The 25649-nt window shown below is 39.8% G+C and overlaps 1 protein-coding gene across 8 annotated transcripts in view; it reads left to right on the top strand.

Annotated features, from left to right (window-relative positions):
* Nucleotides 1-1472: 1472 nt before the first annotated feature.
* The window catches only part of DTNB (dystrobrevin beta), a 111122-nt gene continuing 86945 nt past the window's right edge, over nucleotides 1473-25649 (top strand). For all 8 annotated transcript variants that reach the window (XR_010067729.1, XR_010067726.1, XR_010067728.1 and 5 more), the window contains exons 1-4: nucleotides 1473-1601; nucleotides 16182-16249; nucleotides 16834-16914; nucleotides 24687-24900. Coding sequence is in view for 4 of the 8 variants with exons in the window: in XM_063300149.1 (XP_063156219.1) it covers nucleotides 16183-16249; nucleotides 16834-16914; nucleotides 24687-24900 (362 nt within the window). In the remaining 4 variants the exon portion in view is untranslated. The remainder of the gene's footprint in view (nucleotides 1602-16181; nucleotides 16250-16833; nucleotides 16915-24686; nucleotides 24901-25649) is intronic.

Below are 25649 nucleotides of genomic sequence, written 5' to 3'. Positions count from 1 at the left end.
GAACTTACTCAAAGCATGTTGGTGGAGACAGAAATATAAGGGAAAAAATTGCCTTATACCATATTTGGACCATTTATCTACTGCACTAAATATGTCTAAAATGGCTGGGTCAACTCACTCAGTAACACCTTAGCCCAGCACATGCATAAACGCAGCCACTGATACTTGTTTTCCAGGATGGCAGATGGCTTCTTATCCATACCTGGAAATAACAAGAAGATTTTAGTAACAGAACCAAATGCTTTCTGTTACTTCCTAACTGTGGAGTCCTTGGTGCTCTCTGAGCCTTGTTGTTTTCTTGCAGACGTTTCACTGCCAGACTAGGCAACGTCTTCAGTGCAAAGAGGGAGTGGGCCTTGCTCTCAGTTAATATACTGTGGCTTGCCCTGCTTGGGTTGGTGGAGGTGTTGTTCTCTCTTTGGGAGTTCTTTGATTGCACTGAAGATGTTGCCTAGTCTGGCAATGAAACGTCTGCAAGAAAACAACAAGGCTCAGACAACACCAAGGACTCCACAGTTCAACCCTGAGTTACAATATTTGCTTCGATTGGCACTTCCTAACTATAATCCCTACTCAGGGGGAGGGGGGGCTAAGATTTCAATCGTTATTTTGAACATAGGGTTACTGCAGTTTATATTCATATTTATTGTGGATACAAAATCAGGATGTGGCAGGCATCAAAGAGCTCCCGGCTTCCTGGTAAGGTAAAGGTAAAGGTTTCCCTTGACGTTAAGTCCAGTCGTGTCCGACTCTAGGGGGTGGTGCTCATCTCCGTTTCAAAGCCGAAGAGCCGGCGTTTGGCCGTGGACACTTCGGAACGCCGTTACCTGCCTGCCGAAGCGGTACCTATTAATCTACTCACATTTGCACGGAGGTGTATTTTGACAGAAGAAAGGTGTGCAAGCAGGAAAATGAGGAATAATTTGGTCAGGCGAGAGGTGAGGCTCAGAAGGCCGCAGGCGCGGGCTTCCTTATCACCATAGCAACGGACCGAGATTGCGCACGACCGGGAAGCGGGCGAAAAAGAGGAACGCGTAACACACGAGCAATTGTTGATGCGCGCGAGTGAGAGACGGCGATGCGCGCAAGAGTAAATGAAGCTATTGGGTAGATTTATGTACGCATGCGCCAACTCTCGCCCGTGGGACACTGTGCGGCTGAGAGGAGAAAGATTGAACGCGCTTCCCTTCTCCGGTTTCTGATTGGCTTAACTATCATGTGGCTAATGCCGGGAGGGCGGGATTTTGCCGTTGGGTTCTTTTTTCTTATTGGTGAAACTCTTGGCCAAGGCGCCAGGAGGCTGAAATGTCCGTCGGGTTGGTTGCCCGCTTATCCTCTCCTTTGTCATTCCCTTCCCTATTGAAATCGCTGTTGGGATTGGACAGCGTTGAAGGGAGGCAGGTCCTCTGCGTCGAGTGCCGAACGTGGGTTGGTTAGATTGTCGGTGGCTGCAAGCAGAGTGCCTGTGGGAAGGGAGAAGAGTAGGGTTGAGGTTGAGGCGCGCGCGCGGAGGCGGAGGAAGGCAGGCAGGCAGGCAAGGCTGGTTGGCTCGGTCAGCCGTTGCCTCCGCCCTCCCGCGGAGAAGAGGGCCCGGTGGAAAAGTAAGTGCCCGGGATCGGCGCGGGAGGGTGTCCGAGCGGTCCGGGGGAGGGAAGGGGCCTCTTCTTCTTAGCCGGTTTGTTCGCCTCCTTGCGGTCCCGGCGGCGGGAACCCCTTCCCGCTCGATCTAAAAAAGAGAGGCTCGAGGGTCTTTGCGCCCCGGACTGGTTCGAGAATGCCACGGAGCGTGTGGTCGCCTGCAGCGTCAACCTCGCGTATGTTTGCGGGGGCCAAGCCGTGCTCTATGGGCGCGCATAGTGCTCAGCTTGGCCATAGTGCAGGCATTCTTGCTGCAGCAACTCTCCAACCCGTTCTGCAAAAGAAAGAAGAGGAATAATTCCTTGGGCTGGAGTTTCTTTCTCCTGGAGAAATTAACTTCCGGACACTAGAATATATATTAATTCTGGTGCCGTATATTTTATGGTCGTAATCTCATTCATGTTTGCAACAGCTTTTTGAGGTCCGTCACCAAGTGGTTGTTAGCTGCTCTTAAAAATTTGTGTAGTGGATCTCGGCGTTTAAAGTCTTGGATTCATTTAATAACTTTTTGTGACCGATTTCGCATAATTTTTAGATCTGCTAAAGGTACATCTGGCATTTCTTGGCCATAGTAATATGACATATGGTGGTAGTAATGTACAAATGGGAAAGGGAATCCTTGTTTGGGTTCTACAGAATTGTAGTCCTGAGGTAATATGCATGGGTTAACACATTTTAAGCTGTAGTTTCTTTAATAATGTTTTACTGATTAAAGCATGTTTGGGTGGGTTCATATAACTTGCTAAATGATAAACCATGCTTTACGAATCACAGAGACACATTTCACATAACACGCAAAATTAGAACAAAAGAAACCGTCTTATGGCTTAACATAATATTTAGCCTAGCCTGTGCATGACAGTTAAAACTTGCCAAACCAAAAATGGTGTCTCTGATGGTGCTTTTTTTTTTAAAAATTCATAAGTCCTGAGGGAAAATTTCCAGAATAATCATATCTCCTCTCAGGATTGAAACAGAAATAATATAAACAGTATACCTTTCTTTTCTGTCCCTTCTTTGGGTGTAACAATCCAAGCAAAGACGTTCCTTTATTACAAGGTAACCAATACAAGTAACTTAAGATTAGACGGCTATTAGAAAAACAGCAAATCTCAAGAGGCGCAAGGAAAGTATGTAGGAAATTAAAATGTCTGGCTTTCATTTGTGGCACAGCCCAAATGCCATGGCCTGGTCTGTGATGAAGAAAGAAGTCTGATCATGACACCTTTGCTGAGAAGGAATTTATCACATGAAGATTCTCTGCTGGGGATTATATTATCTAAAAGACAACCATCTTGCATGATCCTTTTTTGGGTGGTGCTGGCAAGAACTCCAGTTTGAGCTGCAAAATGGAAGCCAAATGTAGGGCAAAACTGAGCTTGAGCCATACTCCTTGGTTATTACTGGGTAAATCAGCACCAGTTGGTGATGGACAGCACTGCACATGGCTTATTACTTTTGCCTTTAGGAAAAGTTTTCCATTTAGGAATAAAGTGGACAGTACATGGAAATAAAGGAGTTTTGATTTTCATCTTAATTGGAAAGTGGCCTTGAAAAGCATGACTTGAAACAAATTATTTGAAAGACTGGTTATATCTGTATTGATAGGCCTAAGCATCATGATGAAGATCCTGCTCATATACCTGCTAAGTAGACCAATGCAGTTGGCAAGAACAACTAAGACCACCATTTTGCTAATACAGTAGCTCCAAAATAAGGATGGCCATGTGCAATATTATATGTGTCTAGTTTTCTTATTAATTGCTTTTAAATAGTTATTGCTCTCAGCACTTTGTTCTGGGCTAAATTTTGTTCTTATTTGAGTATATATTTGAATGTTCATGTTGTGCTATTTTTGATTTTTTAAATGATCTTTAAAAACAAATTATAGGATAGCTGTGTAATGATTGAATTGCTTTAAAAGCCAGAGTATTGATACAGAAATGAAGAAATAAAATTTGTGACATTTTACAGAAGCTTGAAATAAAGAGAACTGGATTTAACCACTTTTTAATTGTGAAAAATAGGATCTAGATTCACTGAACTAGGCAGTTTTTTCAGCCATCTGTAGGACTTACTGAAGGCATATCGTTATAAGTTGTGTTGTGTTACTGTTGCTTCTAATACAGATGCTGCAATTGTCTGAAATATTGAATTGCTTAGGGGGCAGAATAGTTTATTGCCCAGACTTTTTTAAAGAAGAAAAGAGTGATTATCTTTGGACAAGAGAAGACCAGTTGATTGAGATGAGACTCTGAGACATTAGGACAAGGAGATCTGATAACAAGGAGAATAAAAAAAGGTGTGGAGTCAGCTATGGACTGAAGGAGAGGAATTGAAGAGGAAATAAGATGAAGGCAAGAAAAGAGCAAGAGTGGGAGGACTTTAGGAGCAAGAGAGAGATATGCTAGGAAGGATGGCAAAGAAACAAGATGTTTAATTTTTCTAAAAATGAAAGGAAATGGAACAAAGAAAGAAATGACATGATGATTAAAGATAGGGAGAATCAAAAACTAAAAATTTTGATGCTGCCTTGCATGATAAGCAGGGAATAGAAGTGTACAAGGCTGGTAATGCTGAGTCAAGAACCTAAAATGGCATAAGATTTCTAGAGTTTTACTTGTTTAAGTTCTACTTGGTGGAACTAAGTGCCAGTTGCATTCATTTAATAGCATGCAGAGGTAACTACTTCAAAGTAACTACTTGAGGACCTTTTTCATGGCTGGAAAAATAATGACCTTGTTCTTCCTACATGTACAGAGCTGTTTGCAAATATTTGTTGTTATTTTTGTTTGCATTTATATCCCACCTTTTGCATTTATATTCCACCCTTTCTGAGAAAGCTCAAGGCAGCTTACACAAGGGTCTCCTTAACTGTTAGCATCAAAAAGGGTCTCCTTAACTGTTAACATCACAAAACCTCTAGTAGATAGATTGGCCTAAAGGGACTGATTGGCTCAAAATCAAGCAACAAACTTTGTGGATGAGTGAGAATTTGAACTTGGGTCTCTCCAGCATAGGCCTCCTCAGCAAACCAAAATTATATGTGCACAGTAACATCATGATGCAAATCCCACTCTTATGTACTTGTGTTCTGACATCGGATGCTTGTATATAAGTTGTGGTATTTACATCATGATGCACATTTTTTCACTTGCCCCCTCTAGATGCTCATGCTTCTGACCTAAAACTGATAGTGATTTTTTTCTCCTTTCATCCATCCACTTTGTCTACTGAGTGTGTGAGTCCCCCTCTCACTATGTAGCCATTACTGCCCAGATCCATCAGTGAGTAAGTCAGAATGAAGTTAAAAAGGCTGAAGTGGAGAGCTTCAGTTTTTGGGAAGAACGAGGAGAGAGAACCAAGGTTTTCTCTCTGTTCAGGAGCCAATCAGGATTTGGAATATTCCACATAATCCTACTTGAAGGAATGCATTACAAACACAAAGCAACATTGTAAACGGCCCAGAGTCGCTTTGGTGAGATGGGCTGTGAAGAAATGTGAGGAATAAAATAAACAAACATTGTTTAAACCTTCTCTTATCCCTCGTTGTTTCGAGCTTAGACCTGGGAGGATAAAGAATTGTATTGAAATTTGGATATCAGAAAATTTTGAAAAAATACACTCTAGTGTTGGGTTGTGGCTTGCATAAATCATGGTTTACCAAACATATTTGTGGATCCCCTGGAAGTAGGAGATAAAATGCATCAGTGTATAGGAACATATGCTCGAACTAACCAATTTTTGGCTACAAGATTCAAGCCAATTAGGTGCTTTTGGAGTATATAACTAAACTCCCTCAACATCAATTCCATTGCAGTCCATTCTATGGATTACATTCTGCCTCAAGTCTATTTTATATTATAATATTCCTATATTTAATTTAAATTTGTGTTTAAAATACAGCTTATGCCAAACAAGCCTGATATACTTGAATTTACTACTGCCTTTATGCATGACAGATATATTTAAGTGCTAGAAATTTATAAGAAATGTGTGTAACCAATATATATACAAAAAATAACTGTCATATATGGTGTTGTTTGTGTGAGTTGCATGTTATTTTATGTACAAAAGAACAATCTTCATTGGAATTTGTAATTTGTAACAAGTGGTCCTTGTTTTTCATTAGTTCTGGATAGACTATATTATTGTCATGAGTAATGATGGCGAGCAGGAGGGGGCCTTGATCCAGGGTGGAAAACGCATGCGTAGTACTAAGGAATTAAGCCGCCATTCAAAGAGACACCGATCAGATCCGCCTTAGCTTTTGGGGTTTATCTGTCTGGGTTTTTCCCACGCTTCTTCAGTTTGTTAGGATTCTGTTTATGTAGCAGTAATAAACACTAGAGACCTACTCCTTGTCTCAGCGTGATTTCTGACTGTTAGGACAATTATTTTTCTTAAGTGTTCACAGTACTACAAATATTTTACTTTGATTTTATTATTTCACAGATTTGGCTAATTTTGTAATCTAAAGGGGCAATTTCCTTGTATTAAACACTACAAAAGGGCAAAGATAATGTGTCTGTAGATTACATAGTATGAGAATGAGCATGTATCACCTGTCAGTGATAGGCAAGATTTGCCTTTAAGCTACGGTTGATCAGACTCTTGGAAGTTTGAACTCATTTCTGAAGCTGAAGTCTTTTATATCTTTACTGTCTTTTTAAAAAAAATTGACTCTATTTTTTTTAAAAAAATGCTTCCATATCTATACTAATTAGGGACAAATTTCTTTGAAAGAAGGTGTTGAAAGTTGTATTGAAATACATTTTGTGAACTTCTGGTTGCCTTTGTTCATGCCCTTGAAAAGTGATGAACCATTCTAAAATGTACAGTAGACTCTCAGTTAACCAGCACCCATGGGGATTGGTAGATGTTGGATAAATGTAGTTTCTGGTTGCTTGAGAGTTACTATTAAACCCTAATACCCACTAGATGGCAGCAGAGAGATAGATTCTTTTTTTGCGGGTTGCTTGAGAGTGCCCGTTTTTTTTTTTCTGGCTGCTTGAGAGTGCCAGTTGCTTGAGTTCTGGCTAATTGAGAGTCTACTGTATTCAGAAAGTAGAGGAAAAGATGGCAAACTGGGAAAAGTTGAATATAATTTAACATATTCTGTTGCTGCTTGTTATTTGTAAAATTATTTTGTTAATTATTTTTATTTTACACTACTTCGAACACACACAAAAGTGTTTGCATATTTCTTTCTAGCGTTTTTCCTGCAGGTGCAGGGTCCGCTTTTTTTCGGATCAACCAAATGTTGATCCATTAATTTCAACAGGAATTAACTGACTGGCTTGTTGGATATATAAGAGGACACCTACTTCTAGAGAAATGTTTTAATTCTACGGAGAATAGGTTCAGTAAGTCAAATGAGAAGTATTGTTTGGAGCTGTACACTGGTTTGGATTATTAAAAAGAGTGGGAAGAATGGTGCATTTTATCATGCTAAAAGGTCAACAGTAGATTTGCCCATGGCTGTCTCCCACGTAATAGCAACTCATAGGAAAGAACTTTAGGTTATTTGTTTGTAACATATCTTTGGGACCCTGGAAAATCCTGCGCTTTGATTTTCTGAGCACAAGCATCACAATTTTAGGCATTTGAATATATCACTGTGTTTTGTTTGCCCTGTTTTATACTTTTTAATCTTACTTCCAACCCCCACCCACAAACCAAGAAAGTATATAATGGAGGTGGGGAACCTATGACTTTCCAGTGATTGCTGAATTTTGCATCCTTTACTATTGATAATACTGTTTGTGACAGCTAGGAACATAGGCATCCACTGGGGATAAGATGGGCAAATAACAGAATGTGCATCACGGTGTCATGATGCAAATTCCATGACTTGTGTTTAATGCCACAATGCAAATAATATAGGCCAGGGTTTGCATTATGAGGTCATGGTGTGTGTTTCATCAGCTTTTCCTCATTGCAGCTTGTAGCCAATGCCTATGGCTATGAGTTGTAGTTCAGCAGTGTCTACTGACCACAAGTTCTCACAGAGAATAAAAGCAACTGAGATTTGAAGATGTAAATGAATGGGACTGAAATGGGAGTAAAATGCTGTAATTGGCTTACTTTAGATTCAGAGTGTTAAATGTATGGAATGTAGAATGAGAACAAGTTGCTTAGCTTCTCATAGCATGTAGAAATGTTAGATATTCTGGGTATACTTTCTGCATTATACTGCTGTGCAGTAGCAGCCAGATTCTTTTGGAAGAAAACAAGAAAGGAAAGGAAAGAACTAACTAACTACTCCTGATCTAAATTTGCAAAGCCTACTCTGAGCATCACTCTGCAGCCCAATCATAAAAATAACTGAAGCAGTATTACTCTAGTGCAGTGTCCTGTTTTTTCCAGTTATCTAGCCAGTTATCATTAAGATTCCCCCAAGTTAGATATGAGGGCAGTCCACTTCCTTGTAAGTGTTGAAATGCAAGAGTCATGAATTCTTGAAAATCAGTGAAGCTTTAAAGCTGCTCTGAGAAAGCCTTGTTTAGTTGGTGAAAAGTCTGTGTGTACAAAGTTCTGTGGATGGACATGTTGCCAAATACTCCAAAAATTAGGAAATAAAGAGGCTGAATGAAAAGTGAACATGTAATTTTATTAATCTCATTAATCAGAAATGTATGCTGCTTTGTTACTATTGTTATTCCACTCTTTCTCCTGGTCCTGGATAGGTGAAACATATATAATATAGTTGGAATTCATTACGACAAACCTGGTGCTACAGGGTGCCTGGAGAATTTTCATCATAGGTCTATAATTTTCTTCAGTGGTTTGTCATACCAGCTTCCATATTAATTATTTAGTATCTCTCTAATATAATAACCTAATCCAATAACTATTGTTAATATAATCTACTGTAATAATAATAAGTAGCAATCTAATCTAATAACCTAATGTAAGAGAGCCAGTTTAGCCTAGTGGTTAAGACGCTGGACTAAGAGTAGGGAAATTTGAGATTTAGTCCCACTTTAGGCTTGAAAACCAGCTGGGTAACCTTGGGCCAGTCACTCTCAGCTATAGGAAGAAAGCAGTGGCAAACTACTTCTGAAAACGTTGCCTAGATAACTGCATGGACTTGTCAAGTCTGGCTTCAAGACAAATAAATAAATAAATAAATATCACCCTAAATGGGATAAAGCGTGCCTTCTTGTGACATAAGCTATTACAGGTTGTGGCTCAAGTACTAACAACTTCCTTAAATAAATGGAGGCTTATTGCTGTGAAGTTCCACTTAGATATAAATGATAGAAATAGAAATTCATGAACATCTAGCCATCAACTAAATTTCTAAGAGCAATAAAAACGCTTCTTTGGGAACTTGTGGAAATGTACATTTAAGGACAAATAATCTCATGTACTTTTTCTGACAGGAGGTTGGCAAATACAAAATATTGAACTATAACTTAAGAGGGCAGCTGAATATCATCGGCAAACCCCACACCTTTCAGTTTGGCAAACACATTAAACTTCAATATGAAGTCAACATTTTGCATGTAAAGCTGATGGATTTTTTTTGCTAACTTGCACCTATAACCCTATTAGGAATTGAGAGAGGGAAAGAGATCAAGAAAATTACTAACCTTTAAGTCTAAATGAAAAATAGATCATTCATTGCAGGAGTTAGGAACCTGAGGGACAATTAAAAAGACATAAAGACCTGTAACTCAGTTTTTTCAAACGTTTTATTCTAAATTATACAATAATGACTTATCTCAAGGGTAGGGCAGAATTTGCAAATGTGAGGTCTTCCAAAGAGTCAAGCAGAGTATTTTCAGGCAGTGCTAATACTCTTGACAGAAGGAAGATCTCAGAGCCAGATGCATACAGTCAGGACCAGACATATTGGAACAAGGATAACTGTTTTGGCATTTGGCCTCTGTACACCACCACATTGAAGTTGAAAGGAAACACACCCAGATGGGAGCGAAGTCAGGACTTTCAGCTGTAATTCGAGGGGGTTGACAAAAGTGGGGCACTAACCATTCAGGAAGTACAGCCAGTGGCATACACACACACCCATTGTTGGTGGCTCATAAGTAATAGAACAAACTAACACCACTACAAACATAAGGATCACCTTTAATACCTGGATGAAAATCCTTTGCAGTCAGTGACTGCCTGAAGTCTGGAACCTGTGGACATGACTAAATGCTGAGTTTCCTCCCTTGAGATGCTTTGCCAGGGCTTTACTGCCTTCAGCTGCTGCTTGTTTGTGGGTCTCTCTGCCTTCAGTCTTGTTTTCAGTAAGTGAAAAGCATACTCTATTGGGTTGAGATCAGGTGACTGACTTGGCCATTGAAGAACATCCCACTTCTTTGCCTTGAGAAACTCTTGGGTGGCTGTTGCTGTATGATTCGGGTCATTATCTATCTGCAATATGAAGCAGCATCCTATCAGTTTGGCAGCATTTGGCTGAATCTGAGCAGAAAGTATAGCCCTATACACTTCAGAATTCATTCTGCTGCTTTAATCAGCAGTCAGGTCATCAATAAACACCAGTGACCCGGTTCCATTGGCAGCCATACATGCCCATGCCATAACACTGCCTCCACCATGTTTGACAGATGATGTGGTATGCTTTGGATCATGAGTTGTTCTTTTCCTTCTCTGTACTTTTCTCATCATTCTGGTGCAAGTTAATCTTGGTTTCATCAGTCCAAAGAATCTTACTCCAGAACTGGGCAGGCTTTTTTAGGTGTTTGCTGGCAAAGTCTAATCTGGCCTTTGTTTTCTTGAGTGTTACCAATCATTTGCACCTTGTTGTGAAGCCTCTGTGTTTACATTCATAAAGCTGTCTCTTGACTGTAGATGTTGACAATGACATGCCTACTTCCTCAAAAGCGTTCGTGACCTGGCTAGATGTTGTGAAAGGGTTCTTCATCATGAGCAGAATTCTGTGATCATCTACTTTAGTTATCTTCCGTGGTCTTCCAGGCCTTTTGCTGTTGCTGAGCTTGCCAGTTAATTCGTTCTTTTTCAGGATGTTCCAAACTGTTGTATTGGCCATTCCCAATGTTTTTGCTATCTCTCTGATGGGTTTATTTTGTTTTCTCAGCCTAATGATGGCCTCCTTCACTTGCATGGACACCTCTTTGGACCTCATGTTGAGAGTTCCAGTGAACAGCTACCAAATGCAAATGAAACACTCAACCACCTCCAGGCCTTTTATCTGCTTGATTGGTCATGGGGTACCCAAGAAACAGGCCACACCTGGCCATACAGCTGCTTGTCAGCCATTCGTTCCATTACTTATGAGCCACCAACAATGGGTGTGTGTGTATGCCACTGGCTGTACTTCCTGAATGGTTAGTGCCCCACTTTTGTCAACCCCCGTGAATTACAGCTGAAAGTCCTGACTTCGCTCCCAACTGGGTGTGTTTCCTTTCAACTTCAGTGTGGTGGTTTACAGGGGCCAAATGCCAAAACAGTTATCCTTGTTCCAATATTTCCGGTCCTGACTGTATATAGTAAAATGGTACTAGACAATCAAAGATAAATGGTTCCTTATATTGATTAGAATAAGCTTGGAAGCAGCTGTAGCATATTCACTGCTAATATCAGTTCATAATAGTTGCAGATTTCTATAAACTAATATCACCTGTAAATGACAACGCTGTAATGGTCATCGTGATTTTTATTCAGTAAATGCCTCTTTATCATTACTCACTTTATTCTGGGGTTCCAGATAACAGAATTAAGTGTAATAGTAGTTGTGGTTGAAAGGCGGCTCTAATTGCATGCCTAAGAAGTGAAGGAGGCCTTTAGTTAGGTCCTTTGGGACCTTTGGGACTCTTCATTGGTCACAGAACACAAATTGAATCCCCCCACCATTTTTGAATGGGATCTAGACTATAAATTATTTGTAGCTATTTTTTAATCCGTTCAGTCGTGTCCGATTACAACAAATTATATTCGGTACCTATTCTACTAAAATGTGGTCTACTAGGTTTATCCAATTCTTCCAAGCAAAATTAGTTTTGGAACAGCTGGCATGTGTTGTTAGATTAGGATATGTAAAGGACGTAGATGTTGTAAGTTTGGAGTATAAAATAGCAGCCTACACAGATTTGGCATTATTTATGATAGACACGGGCATCGCTATTCCAAAATAATTAATTGGCTGAAATTGGGAGGCAAAGGCTCCTGCTTCCTAAAAAAAGGGCAATTTACACATCTTGATAATAATTTTTTAAGAATGCAGAAAATGTGTGCTGAATTCTACTGCATCTAGTGTCTCACAACTGTTCACTAAAGAAAATGTGGTTAAGTAGACTATTATAAAATAAACGAATCTGACCCACCTGCCCTCTAAAACAACACGTTGTTCCTTGGCATGAAGCTTTGATGCCCTTGTTTTAGAATTTTAAGTGAAATGCACAGCCTTTGCTTTGGATGGCTCCCTTGACATTTGTAAAGACTCCTAGAGTAGATCATGTCATGAGTAAGGATGGCGAGCAGGGGGCTCCCACCCAGACTGTCAAGCGCATGCGTAGCACTGAGGAACTGTTCAGCCATTCAAAGAGACACAGATCGGGACCGCCTTAACCTTTGGGGTTTATATGGCTGGGTTTTTCCCACGCTTCCTCAGTTTGTTAGGATTCTTGTTAAGTACTAGTAATAAATATTAGAGACCACGTCATTGTCTCAGTGTGTTTCCTGGTAGTCAGGACATATCTTGGGCTCTGCATCTCATAGGAGGACAGTACTGGAGGCATGCCTGCACACAAGTGCTATGGCAGAGTGCTGGCTGCTAATGATGTTTTCTTGCCCCCCACTCCCAGAATCAACAGTATTGTTGAATCCTCACTGTACAAAATGTGCCTCAGCCTTTTTTGTGTTCATATTCATTAAGCCATAAAGCAGGTTGTTTGCCTTGGAATTAATATAATGTGTGAATCCTACTGTTGTGGTTTATAAAGCATGATTTATGCCTTACAATAAGCCAAATATAGTTTATTCAACAAATCTTATTTAATTAAACCATAGCTTTAATGCAATATATATAAGCCTAGTCTCTGAGGGGGTGAACTCTTCTCTCAAAGCATTTCACTTGTTCTGAAAAACAATATTCAAGAGGATTTTTTAATCCTGCCCATCTCCCCTGCAGTTTTTCTATTAAAAAATTCTCTCTCCCTCCCCCCCTCCCCCCTCCCCCTCCCCTCTCTCTCTCTCTCTCAGAATTTGGGTGGGACTCTGTAGCTCTTGAATTTTTTTCAACTGTTTTGGGTATTACTTCGGCAAAGTGCATATCCACACATACATGTACATACGCAAAATTGAGCTAGGCTATAGACTGATAACATGATAAAAAGGCAGGATTAATTTCTGCATTTCTGCATGAATAGATTTAGAATTAAGCACATGCACTATATACACTTCAATCCAGATATGTTGAGCAAATTCCATTGCCAAGGCACTGAAAATCTAACAGATGATTGTGTGGTTTCTTAATTTGATATAGCTTGCCAAATCCAAAGAACTCGATATGTTTGGTTGCAGTATTTTCTGATTTTGAAGAAGCCATACTTATGAATTTTACAGCAGTATAAAAGGAAGAAATTATCTTTGAGAAAACTGTCTAGCTCTTTTGTTGTTGCAGACCAGAGCAATGTCAGAAACCAGTTTGATTAAACAATGGTAGTAGAAAGACTTGATTTGGAAAAATGCTGCTTTGGACAACAATTGGCTTATGTTCTTATACAAGAACATAAAAATAAAGCAGCAGTTGTATTCCAACTTTACATTCAGTTACGGTGCTTGTCCAAGAAGGAAACAAGATTTCTAGAGCAACTGCATAGGTGAATATCATCTAAAAGTAAACTGTCAGCTTCCATCACAGTTAATTGTAGTTGAAATACACTACACTTTTAACTGTAGTTGAAATAGGAGTAATTTGACCTTTTATATACTTGTGGGAAGAAAATTGTACAGTAGTAGCTTTATAAAATTGAATAGTTACGATGTCAACTAATGTGTAATTCTCAATCTACAGGTTGTGTAGGAGAATAAATGGCAAACTGTACTTAGAGTATTGTAAAATTTATTTTAAAAAAGCAATTTAGTCATGAAGTAGCTAATGTTCTATAAATTCAGAAGGTATAATTAAGGTTATACATCCTACACGGACTAAATGTTTTGCTGTTCTAAAACAAATAAACAACATCAAAAAGAACTAAGTGTATCAGCTGTTCCTTTGGCTTTATCCAGGAAAAGACAACAGAAGTGCAGGTTTAATAATAGTAGCAAAGCTCTGAGATTTGTCCAAACCAGGATCTATTGCTTGTTGTTATAAACCAAAATTTGAAACCATGGTTTATGACTTGAGTTTTCTTAAAGATTGAACTATTACAGTATAAATGTTAATTTACAAAATGCATATTCTACTGTTCAGTTCAAAATTTACAGGGCGATTTACAGATGGGGCAGCAACTTGTAAAAGGTAAACTCAACTATGTAGATCTCACTTTTTTTGCTGCTTGGAAAATAGGAAGTCGTATGTAAGAGCTGAAGATAGAAACAGTTTGTATTAAACAAAATGAAAATGTCCTTCACTGAACTTCAAAATAATCTCCTGATTTATTGTATTGCATGCTGTTCATTGTGTTTGGGAAGAGGTTATATTCCCTGAAAAAGTAGGCTGAGAATACTCTTTGATCCAACATTGTGGTAAGAAATCCAGTAACCACATTCACATGTAGGACATGAGAACAATAGCAGCCTCTCGTTATGTTCTCCAGCAGCTGATCCTCAGAGGTATAGCACATCTAATAACAAAGGGAATCATGACTAGGAGCTGTCTAACCTTCCCTTTCATGAATTTATGGATGTATTCCCATTGTTCCTGTACTACGTGCTGTGTGAAAGAGTACTTCATTTACTTGTCTTAAATCTTCCACCATTCAGCTTTATCTGATGACTTGGATTTCTAATATTTCTTCACAATATGTGATCCCAATTCTTCCAGCAGAAGTTTTTTAAAAAATCAGATGTGAGAATCCTTTCTATCTGTGCATGTGAGGAGGGGGATTTTAGCTATATAGGGAAGAACTGGTTTAGCTTTATAGATCTCGAATTGTGTCCAGAATAGGCATTGGCTTATAGCTGGTAGCGCCTGTAGCCACTCTCCGCTATTAATTAAATTAGGTCCTTTTTTTTTAGGCCTCTGTGTGAACAGGAAGGTGAGGCTGCTTTAGGGAATCAATTTGTTAAAGTTAATGTGAGTTTTAAAGCAGACTTCCATTTTTTCAGGCTCACGTGGAATTTTTTCTTCTGAAATGTTAGACAGTTACTAGCTGAAATCCCGAAAAGCATGCTTTTCTTACATTGCAATATGTTTTGGCATTGGAATACATAGCGGATTAAGATTTAGGGATCAAATCAGTCTCTTTGAACTTCTTTTGAAATGTATTGCAAAATAGGCCGTTACCTACAGCTGATGAGCTCCAAGAAGAGCGAAACCTGTTAAAATAGGTCCTGTAGTATTGGCCTTAATAAGTAGTTCTCTGCATGGTCATATCTACTCCTTCCTTTTTAAATTCTTCACAAATGAGCAAACCAGATAAATTCTAAACTCAGCCTGGAATCAGCTATAAGCTATCCAGTGCTGGGGTTTATTAGGGCTTTAGCTGGCATTCCTGTAGATTAATGATGATGATGATGATGATGATGATAATAATATGGCTGTTTTGTGCATTTTTCTATTTTTCTACACTATAGCACTACTTTGCCTTCCTGTTTTAATGTACATTTTATTTTTCCTGATTGAATCTTACAACAGAAATGAGATTTCTTTCTAAAGAAAGTTAAACGATATTTTTTTTAAATTTAACATTCCAAAAATATATATTGGCATATCTGAGAAGAATTTGGACAGATACTATTGGTTTGGAACAATTGTTACTAGTGATTTTGAATTCCTGTTTTTTTTTTTTTTTGTGAAAGTCAATGTGATAGTAGGGCAAAGTTAGTTCTTAATTATATTTAAGGAATATCATACAACTCCTTAATCCTGATACTCTCATTTCTTAAACTGATTTAATAATGAAGCCAACAGGAGAGGACATGCCATCTGTTCATAGCTGAAGGGTTTTTTTTTCCAAGAATACCCCCACCATGAAAATTATAATTGTACCACTGGGGGCTTTATTTAAGAGAACAGTTCCTAATGGAAAGAAGAGCTTGTGCTCTAGTGTGGTGTAGGAAGAAGCACATACTTCCCCTTTTGAAACTCTCAGCCCAACAGGACATTCACTGTTCTTCTAGCTTATTTGCTGCTGGCTGCAGTGGAAGGTTAATTATTATGAATCTTTATTAAAACAAAGGTGTGGAAGTTTCTTTGAACTCCTGGCATTTGCTTCCTGCTCTATGTGGTTTAGATCGGTTAATATATAGTAGGCCACATTACCTAGTGGCTTCTTTTGGCTGTTTTCTGCAATAACAGATGAATATTGAAAGAGTTCGTGAATTTCTTCTTAGTAGTTAAATTCTCTCTGAACAGTCGGCTAAAATTCTAAATTTGTTTTTAGGATGATTGAGGAAAGTGGAAAGAGGAGGAGGACGATGGCAGAGAAGAGACAGCTCTTCATGGAAATGAGTAAGTAGAAGCCTTAAAGTTTGAAACTTAATTTAAAAATGTGTTGCAGCTTCTTTAAAGAATGTAACCAGACCCTGTTTCTCATAAAACAGGTTAAAGTTATTAGTTATTAGACTAAAATAACAGGGTGTTGTTTCTTAAGGGTTTATGCCCTAACCTTCAGTCCTTAAATAAGGTTTAGTGGTGACCTTATATTACCTTTTCCCATTTAAGCATCATTCCACCCTTATTACTCACTGTGATGGTAAATTTGGATATTGGAATGTACTACCTCATATTCCTCTACGCAAAATATAAATAAATTAAAATTTGCCACATAAAAATACCAGGGAGAAATTTAACATGAAAGTTAACCACGTATAGGTTACTTTTTGTGAGGTGGAATATTTGAACACACATGGGAGAGGGTGGAGTTTGACATGATACAGAAATAGTACAATCCAGATAAAAGTTTACAACTCCTTAAGGATTAAATTTCTAATGTAGTTGCAGTTGTAGCTGGACATCATAATGTAATTGAAGTCCTCTTTTCATTTTAACATTGAAATACCATGTTGAGAAGACTCTTTGCTTTTAATTTGTAGGGGCTCAGAATTTTGATGTCATCAGACTGTCAACATATCGAACTGCCTGCAAACTCAGATTTGTGCAAAAAAGATGTAATTGTAAGTGGAAAACATGACTCTGGAGGGAGGGTGGAACTTGATAAAGACATGTTTCAAATTAGCAATTCAAACCAGTTCTTCAGTTGTGATGGAAAATGTGAATAATATTTTGAAGTGATAATACAAAATGAAAAAAAAAAATCCCTTCTACTCTTACTGTTTAGTGGAAGAGTTGCTACTACGATACTTTTCAGGTTTGTGTAGGATTTCCATAAGAACTAATATTATTTTAAACTTTTGGTTGCTATACCATTGCCGGTTTTGTACAATATGCTAAATCCTAAGCCTGAGTTAACAAAACACAATTGCTGTCTTCATATAGCATGTTATGCCCATGACATAAGCTATAATTATTTGTTTATTTAAATTACCTATAAACAGGTAGTCCTCACTTACTGACCACTTGTTCAGTGACCGTTCAAAGTTGCAGTGGCACTGAACAAGCAGTACTTAAGGCCGGTCCTCAAAGTTCTGGCTGTTGCAGTGCCCCTTTGGTCACATGATCGCAGTTTGGGTGCTTGTCAACCAGCTTGCACTTAACACAGTTGCAGTAGTGTCCCACGCTCATGCAATCACCATTTGTGACCTTCCCTGCTGGCTTCCCACAAGCAAAGTTAATGGGAAAGCTGGCAGGGAAGGTTGCAAGTTGCTCTGGTAATTCCCCCCCTTCCTGCGCACTGTGCTGCGCCCTCCTACCTTGGGCTTCCCTGCGCTCACACACACAAATGCACCCACCAGTGCCCTCCTCCCCAGGTCTCCCTACCCTCACATGCACCCCACGCCCTCCTCCCTGGGCCTTCCTACCCTTGAATGCACCCCACGCCTTCCTCCCCGGGCCTTTCTGCACCTGCATGCACCCCGCGCCTTCCTTCCGGGGCTTTTCTGCACCCACGTGAACCCCGCCGCTCCTCCCTGGGCCTTCCTACGCTCACGTGCACCCCGTGCCCTCCTCCCCAGGCCTTCCTACCCTCGCATGCACCCTGCACCCTCCTTCCCGGGCCTTCCTACCCTCGCACACATCCTGCACCCTCCTTCCCAGGCCTTCCTGCACCCACAGGCACCCCACATCTTCCTTCCTGGGCTTCTGTATGCTTGCATGCACCCTGCACCCTCCTTCCTGGGCCTCTCTCCACTTGCATGCACCCTATGGCCTCCTTCCCAAGCCTTCCTACACTCACACGCACCCCATGTCATTATAAAACACCCTCCCCTCAAATCCCCACCAACACAATTAATATATAATAGCTTAACATGATAGTTTGGTTCACACAATGAACTAAAACAGGCCAAATTTGTACAATACGATGGACCTGGACCACAAACTACTGAATCCCCTTTTTCTAGCATGTTGTAAAAACTCAGCCCTTCAGAGATGCATGGTGGTGGTGTTGTTTTTAATCTATTCTATTCTTTTATAACTAGAGGTTGTAAATAAGTATCTCTGGAATGAGATCCCCCTTGAAATCTCACACTGTTATTATTCTGTAAGGCCTTGAAGACCTGCTTGTTCTCCTAGGCCTTGGGTTAAAATGGATGGAGCACTTTGCGGGATGTGTTTTTGTTTGTTTGTTTGTTTATTCATTCAATTTATATCGCCGCCCATCTCAAACTAGTGACTCTGGGCGGCTAACAACAATAAAAACAGTCATGATATAAAACAATAAAAACAATAACGAACATTAAAAATAAATATAAATACAGCCGAGTGATCTAAAAGCCATGGTGTTAATATAACCATGCAATGGGGCCCTTCCCACACTCGGGGCCCCAAGCCCGGGCACAAAGCCAGGTTTTCAAGGCCTTCCGGAAAGCCAACAGGGTCGGGGCCATCCTAATATCCGGAGGGAGGATGTTCCAGAGGGCAGGCGCCACAACAGAAAAGGCACGCTTCCTGGTCTCTGCCAGCTGACATTCCTTGGCTGATGGGACCTGGTTCATGCCCATCCTGCTGGATCAGAATGGACGGGCAGAACTAACTGGGAAAAGACGGTCCCTTAGGTAACCCGGTCCCAAGCCATGAAGGGCTTTAAAAGTGACAACCAGCACCTTGAATTACACCAGAAACACACCGGCAACCAGTGTAGCTTCAGTTTCCATCTTGTTTTGTTTTATATTGTGTTGTCATGTTTTATTACACTGGGAGCAGCCCCAAGTCAGTTGGAGTTGAGTGGTACCTAAATTAAATTAAATTAAATTACCAAATAATTAATGGAGGGGTAGGCCACAGGCTGCATTTATTTGGGGGAGGCTAAGGGCCAGAAAATAGGTGGGAACACCTCACGTGTAGGCAGGTCTATGATTTTGGAGTAGTTGAAGGGGTGGTTAACTAACGTGCCTATTTTAAGAGTTATGCTTAGGCGTTCTGTTTCATTATGCCTTTTGTTTTCAGCAGTCATGGTCACTGGGGTCCATAGGCTGAGAAATGAGAACTGGGGTCATGTGCAGCCCCAGAAGTCATGTGCAGCCCCATGAGTGCAGCATGTCTGCCTTAGGTTGCAGTATGTACAATTTTCTTTTTTCCAAAAAAAGGAAAAATGGGTGAGGGGAAGGGGTGGAATTTCCATTCCAGACAGGTGAGGGTGAAGTGAAGAAAGTATATGAGGGGTAGATGATGGATTTAGACTTTTACTATTTACAGAATTTGACACAGGGCCTGGGATTCATTTCTCTTTACGTGCTGTTCACAGCAATCAGAATTTAGAGATATTACCCCAACTTATCACTTGCTTCTGTTCATCTCAGATTTCCTTTGACTTGCTTATCAGGCACTTGAAAATGCAAGTGTAAAAAAGGAGAAAATCACTGTAGATCTTGGTCACTGTAGATCTTCTGGGTCTTTTATATGCAATCCAAAGGTCTTTTCATATCTTCTACACTGAGTGCAATCAAATGATGATGATGTGCAAGTTAGAGAAAATCCTCAGTATTTATGTACTTGAAGACAAATGTGCCTGAATAAAGGAAAGTGCTGAGGCAGTAGAGAAAATTCTGCCCTTCATGAAATATAAGACAGTGTTCATTGATGATTGTGTGGTCTAGTAGTTGTTAAATGACCTAAGGTTGTAGTAGAGGAGAACAATGTATGATTTTTGAAGTGATGTTGAAAGGCAGGACAGGAAGAATGTGTTGGGAGGAAGTATGTGTGAGTGATAATTGCATTACAAGGTACAAAGAAATGTTTTAATTTTAATTTTAATTAATTAATCAATTAAATTAATTAATTTTCATCCCACCTTTATTATTTTTATAAATAATTCAACGTGGCGAACATACCTGATACTCCTTCCTCCTCCTATTTTCCCCACAACAGCAACCCTGTGAGGTGAGTTGGGCTGAGAGAGAGTGACTGGCCCAAGGCCACCCAGCCGGCTTTCACGCCTAAGGCAGGACTAGAACTCACAGTCTCCTGGTTTCCTGTTACTTGTTAAAAATTAAAAATACTGTTGCAAGAAGAGGGTGTATCTGGGGTCATCCAGCATTGAGAAAAGGAGTGTGAAGAATGAATGCAATATAGCAGGGTTTCTCATCCAGGGTTCTGTGGCACCCTAGGGTTCCGTGAGAGGTCACTAGGGGTTCCCTGGGAGATGATTTATTTAAAAACTATTTCAAATTCAGTAACTTTCATTCTTTATTTTTAGTTTAAGAACACTGTTAATGCATATATACAGGCCTATACATGAAACAAATATAATAATTTTGTAACTTTGTAACTTCTGGCCTGTGTCTGAGCCTGAATGTGCAGGGGTTCCCCGAGGCCTGAAAAATATTTCAAGGGTTCCTCCAGGGTCAAAAAGTTGAGAAAGGCTGCAATATAGTATCAAGAAATCAAGGATGATGGCGAGCTCATGTTGGCATAGCCATATGAAAAGTGAAGGAGTAGATTCCTGATCAAGGAGAATTAAAATCTATTGCCCTGTTCTGCATAGGTTTTAATCCTGTGCCAAGCTTGAAGAAAAAGAGTACATTTTCTCTATTTACACGCACTCTTGTTTTGAGTGATTGGCTTCTACTTCTGCCTTTTCTTCTTTGCTTCCTGTCCTGTCTTCTCCTGGGGGGAAATTGTTGCCTATGAAAATAGAGTTCCATGGAATGGGAGATATCATTTCTGCCAGAAAAAGAAAGCCCAATGGCTCTGCTCAAAGGGCTTTTCTTTCTCTTTTATCACTATCAGGGGCTGCTCTGTCTCTGAAATCATCACTGTGACCCCCTCAATTAAAGGAAAGTTATGGCAAAGCTTGAGGATGCAAATAAGGCCAATGTACATGGGGGAGCAGAAGGGCAGGCTTTCAGGAATGTTACTATGTGAGGTTCTTACTAGCTTATATTTGCCCTCCTTACTGCTAGTGCCAAGGAAACATTCAGTGGGAGGCTGCCCGGGGAGCAGGATAAATGAAAGGGTGTGAAAGCCTTCCTCACACCATTAACGATCTGCTAATAATGAACCGCAAAGTGTGTGGAGTGCCTGTCTCCTCTCTTTCCAGGCATTTTGTTGGTGTTTTGATAAACATAAGGTACTCACGGGCAGTTCTGAGATTTACCATCCCTGCGTCACTGTGCTCTGGAGATGCCTTCCCCTTTTCATTGGCTGCCCACACACTTGGGCTGGGATGAGATACACTTGTTGGCACTCCTGCATCATCTAGTCCTATGTCTCTTGCTCTGTCTGATGCCTGCCATGTCTGCATGTCATCCCAATAGCTTCCACCCACCCATCATGCAAGCTGGATGTTGGGGGAATAGCATGGCAGGTAAGGCAAAGCTTGTATTAGTGGGACACAAGAGAATGGCTGCTTTTGGGAAAGGTAGGCAGGAAACGGCAGTGGCCTATCTCAGCCTACCCTAGTGAATTTGGTGGGAAGGGGCAAGGTTCCACTGTAAAGAGGGGCAGAATAAATAATAATAATAATAATAATAATAATAATAATAATAATAATAATAATAATAATAATATGGCTGCCCATCTTGCAAAGCAACTCTGGGCAGCTGACATAGTAGAAACATCAATACTGATAACAAATCACAAAAATAATAAAAACAGGGGAAAAAAGCAAAATGTAGCAACCAAGTGGCAGGAACAATGATACTGTAATGGTCAGTTCACAAGATGATGAAGATTCTAGCGATGATTTTTTAAACAGCCACCTACAAGCTTTTCTATTATGAATGAAATTAACTGTTTTCTAAAATTATAATAGCATTCCATTACAAGATTAATTAAAACCAACTGGTCAGCATCCAACATTTTTAGGTTATAAAATAGGAGACAAAGAGGAGCGCTGTGTGTGTGTGTGTGTGTGTGAGAGAGAGAGAGGTGTGTGTATGTGTAGCATGTTCAGTTTGTGCTTTTTGCTGCTTTTTGCCTGCTGCTTCTCTCATTATCTTTTCCACACTGAGAAATCTTTCTGGAATCAAGGAACTACATAACAACTTTTAGCAATTATCCAGTTATTAATTTAGATAACCTCTCTGCTTACATTAGTTGGGAAAAGCATGGTGATCAGCAATAGAGGTGATCACCTCTAATTAGTTGTTCTGGAACTGAGGAATATACTAAAAACATACTAAAAATGTTTATAAAATATAAATATATAAAATATATAAAATATAAACATATAAAATATGAACATAAAAAATACACTAAAAAACAACTGTATTCAAGCTTCTATTCAATAAACCCATGTAATCATTGAATTGTATCTTGTTGCCTTCTGTGGTGATTGTGCTTACTAGGGCAAAAGAAAATGTTCTCTACATTTTCTCCCTCCCAAGAACCTTAGCAGATATGAACAGAGCCTAGGTCTGCTGAAAAGGTCTAGGGATGCCCACAGCAGCCACAGGAATACATATTGCTCTTACTGCCCATGTGTGAAGACAGCGGCTTCACTGCTCTGCTCTGCCAGCCCTCTGATGCTCCTGCCAGGCCCTGCTATGTCAAGTCAGGAACTAAACCTGGCTCTGAGGCTGCTTTGGGGTTTTCTGGGCAGGTTCATCAACATGGGAGTTGTTGCTATGCTGGTAGAGGTTATTCTGCTGGTCTAGTTTTCCCCAGAGAGACTTCTGGGCAAAGGTAGGAATTGAAAAAGCTTCTTCCAGAAGAGCCAAGAATGGGTTAATTATTAACTCTTAGAGCACAGCCTGACAGTTTTATTCATGGAGAGTCACAAAATTCTAAGGGGTCACAGCACTGCAAATTTGACAACCCCTGGTTTAAGAAGTTTAGGTGAACATAAGCTATTTTTGTGGAAGGAAATTTCTGCAATTTTGATTATTACAAAATTCTTTTGTAGAAGAATTCCTTTTTTAACTATATAGCTAGGATTGCAGCAAAGGGTGTATCTATTAGTAGCTATAAAATCATAGAACTGAAAGAGGCTGTTTAGCCTGTGGAGTCCAATTTCTGGCTTATCGCAGGAGTTAATTATTAAAGCATCCCTAACACATGGTTGTCTGGTCTCTGCCTGAACATGTGAAAGGGAGCCCATCACCGCCCTGGATAATTGGCACCACTGTCAAACTGTTTTTAAAATTAGGGTTTTCCTAACATTCAGCCAGAAACTGCCTTCTGGTAATTTAAACTTAGGAATGTGCAGAACATATGTTTTTGACAATGGAACATTCTGGAGAACTTTCTCCTGGGCCATGCCATTCTGGAACATCATGTCTGGGACACTTCAAATTGCTTCTGATTTGTAGAATTTACTTTCGGAAATCACCAAACACCATGTATCGCCAGAGAGGGGATAGAATGTTCTATACTGTAGTTGCTTTTAATTGCTAATTAATTAATTAACTAACTAACTAACTAACTGAAACATATAGGTTGCTCCAATCTCAAACAGTTTACTATCCCTACTTTAATTTATTATTCCATGAATTACTGTCTGGGATGACAGAGGACAGGCCTTGACCATATGTGTGACCTTGTTTCTAGCATATCCTCCTGCAGTCTTTTTTTTCCCCAAGGCTAAATATTTCCAGTTCCTTCCATTTCCTGTAAGTTTCCAGTCTGTGGTTATCCTTATTGCCCTTCTTTGTAGTACTTCCAGTTTCTTTGAATCTTCCTGAAATAGTGGTGCTCAGAAGTAGATAAATACACGAGGTAGCGTCAGACCAATGCAAAATACAGTAGTAGTGTTACTTTCTGTGATTTAGAAATTATTCTTTTATTGAGGCATCAAAAAGCATATTTTTCCTTTTTAATAGCTAAGTCACACTGCTAACTAATTCAGCTATAATTCTGAGGTCCTTCTCACATGTATTATTACCAAGACAGGTATTCCCCACCCTATACCCATGCCTGCCTGCCTGCCTGCCTCCCCTCCCCTTTTCATTTTATTTCTGATTTCACCTATAAAGCCTTACATGACTTGGGGCCTCAGTATATTTCAGACTGCCTATTCCAGGTAGAATTTGCTTGCCTAGTACAAGTAAGCAGGAAATTTTCCACTTACTGTAAGGTGTGGCAGAAAAGTTATGTGAAGATGAGCATTCTCAGTGAGGTTCCCCTCAGGTGAAAGCAGCTCCCATGCTTTTGGTTATCCAGAAACTTGTTAAGATGTGGCTTTTCCAGATGGCCTTTGGAGTTTGATCTTGGTCTGAGCCAGACAAGGCACCAGAAATTTTATTCATTGTTTAATGTTGTTCTTGCTTTTGATTATTGTACATATTGTATAATTCCTTAACTGCATACTGCTTAGAGTCCATTGATTGAAGCAGTATAGGAATGTTATAAATAAATATTTTTGTAATATTGGTAATATTTTTCCTTCCAGTACATCTTGTGGATATCTGGAATATGATTGAAGCCTTCAGAGATAATGGCCTTAACACATTGGACCATAATACAGAGATCAATGTATCTCGACTAGAAACTATCATTTCCTCCATTTACTACCAGCTGAATAAACGCCTTCCGTCTACTCACCAGATCAGTGTGGAGCAATCCATCAGCCTTCTCCTCAACTTCATGATAGCAGCATATGATAGGCAAGTGGTTTTGTTCTTGAAGCAATCTGTGTTTCTTCTGACCAAAAACTATGTGGGCTGGAATAAGACTGAGGTCTATAGCACCCAAACTGGAGCATGGGTCAGCAGAAGCAATCTTAGATTTTCTAACTATGGTTTGTTGAATTAGCTGAATTCACACTAATACTGAGTCAAAACCAAAACCAATCATTTTAAGACTTAGTTGGACATGTGAATCCATTCTGTAATATCTGTTATTTGTCTGGATTAGAGCAAGAATTTGCTTACAGGTAGTCCTCAGTTAATGACAGTAATTGGGACCAGAATTTCTGCTGCTAAGCAATGCGGTCACATGACTGCATTGCTTAGTGACAGCAGTTCCAGCACTTCCCAGTTGCCATCGTTAAGCAAATCCTGCGCCATCATTAAGCGAGGACGTCATGTGTTCGCAATATGTGACTTCCTGCCGGCTTCCCCATTAACCTTGCTTGTAGGAAGCCAGCAAAGAAGATAGCAAATGGTGACTGCGGGGACGCTGCAACAGCCAGAACTTAGAGAACCAGTCATAAGTACCACTTGTTCAGTGCCATCGCAAGTTTGGTGCTGAATGAGTGATTGTTAAGCGAGGACCACCTGTATTTTCTTCTTCTTTTCCCTTTTGTTTTGTGTCTTTTAGATTGTAATACTGGGAGTGGGAACTGCCTAGCTTTTCCTTGACTGTAAACTACTCTAGTGAGGTCAAAGTAACTACAGTGCTTTCTTTACTCAGA

The sequence above is a fragment of the Candoia aspera genome, chromosome 1 (assembly GCF_035149785.1).
Source record: "Candoia aspera isolate rCanAsp1 chromosome 1, rCanAsp1.hap2, whole genome shotgun sequence".
NCBI classification, from domain to species: domain Eukaryota; kingdom Metazoa; phylum Chordata; class Lepidosauria; order Squamata; family Boidae; genus Candoia; species Candoia aspera.
This window is presented reverse-complemented; position numbering and strand designations above follow the sequence as displayed.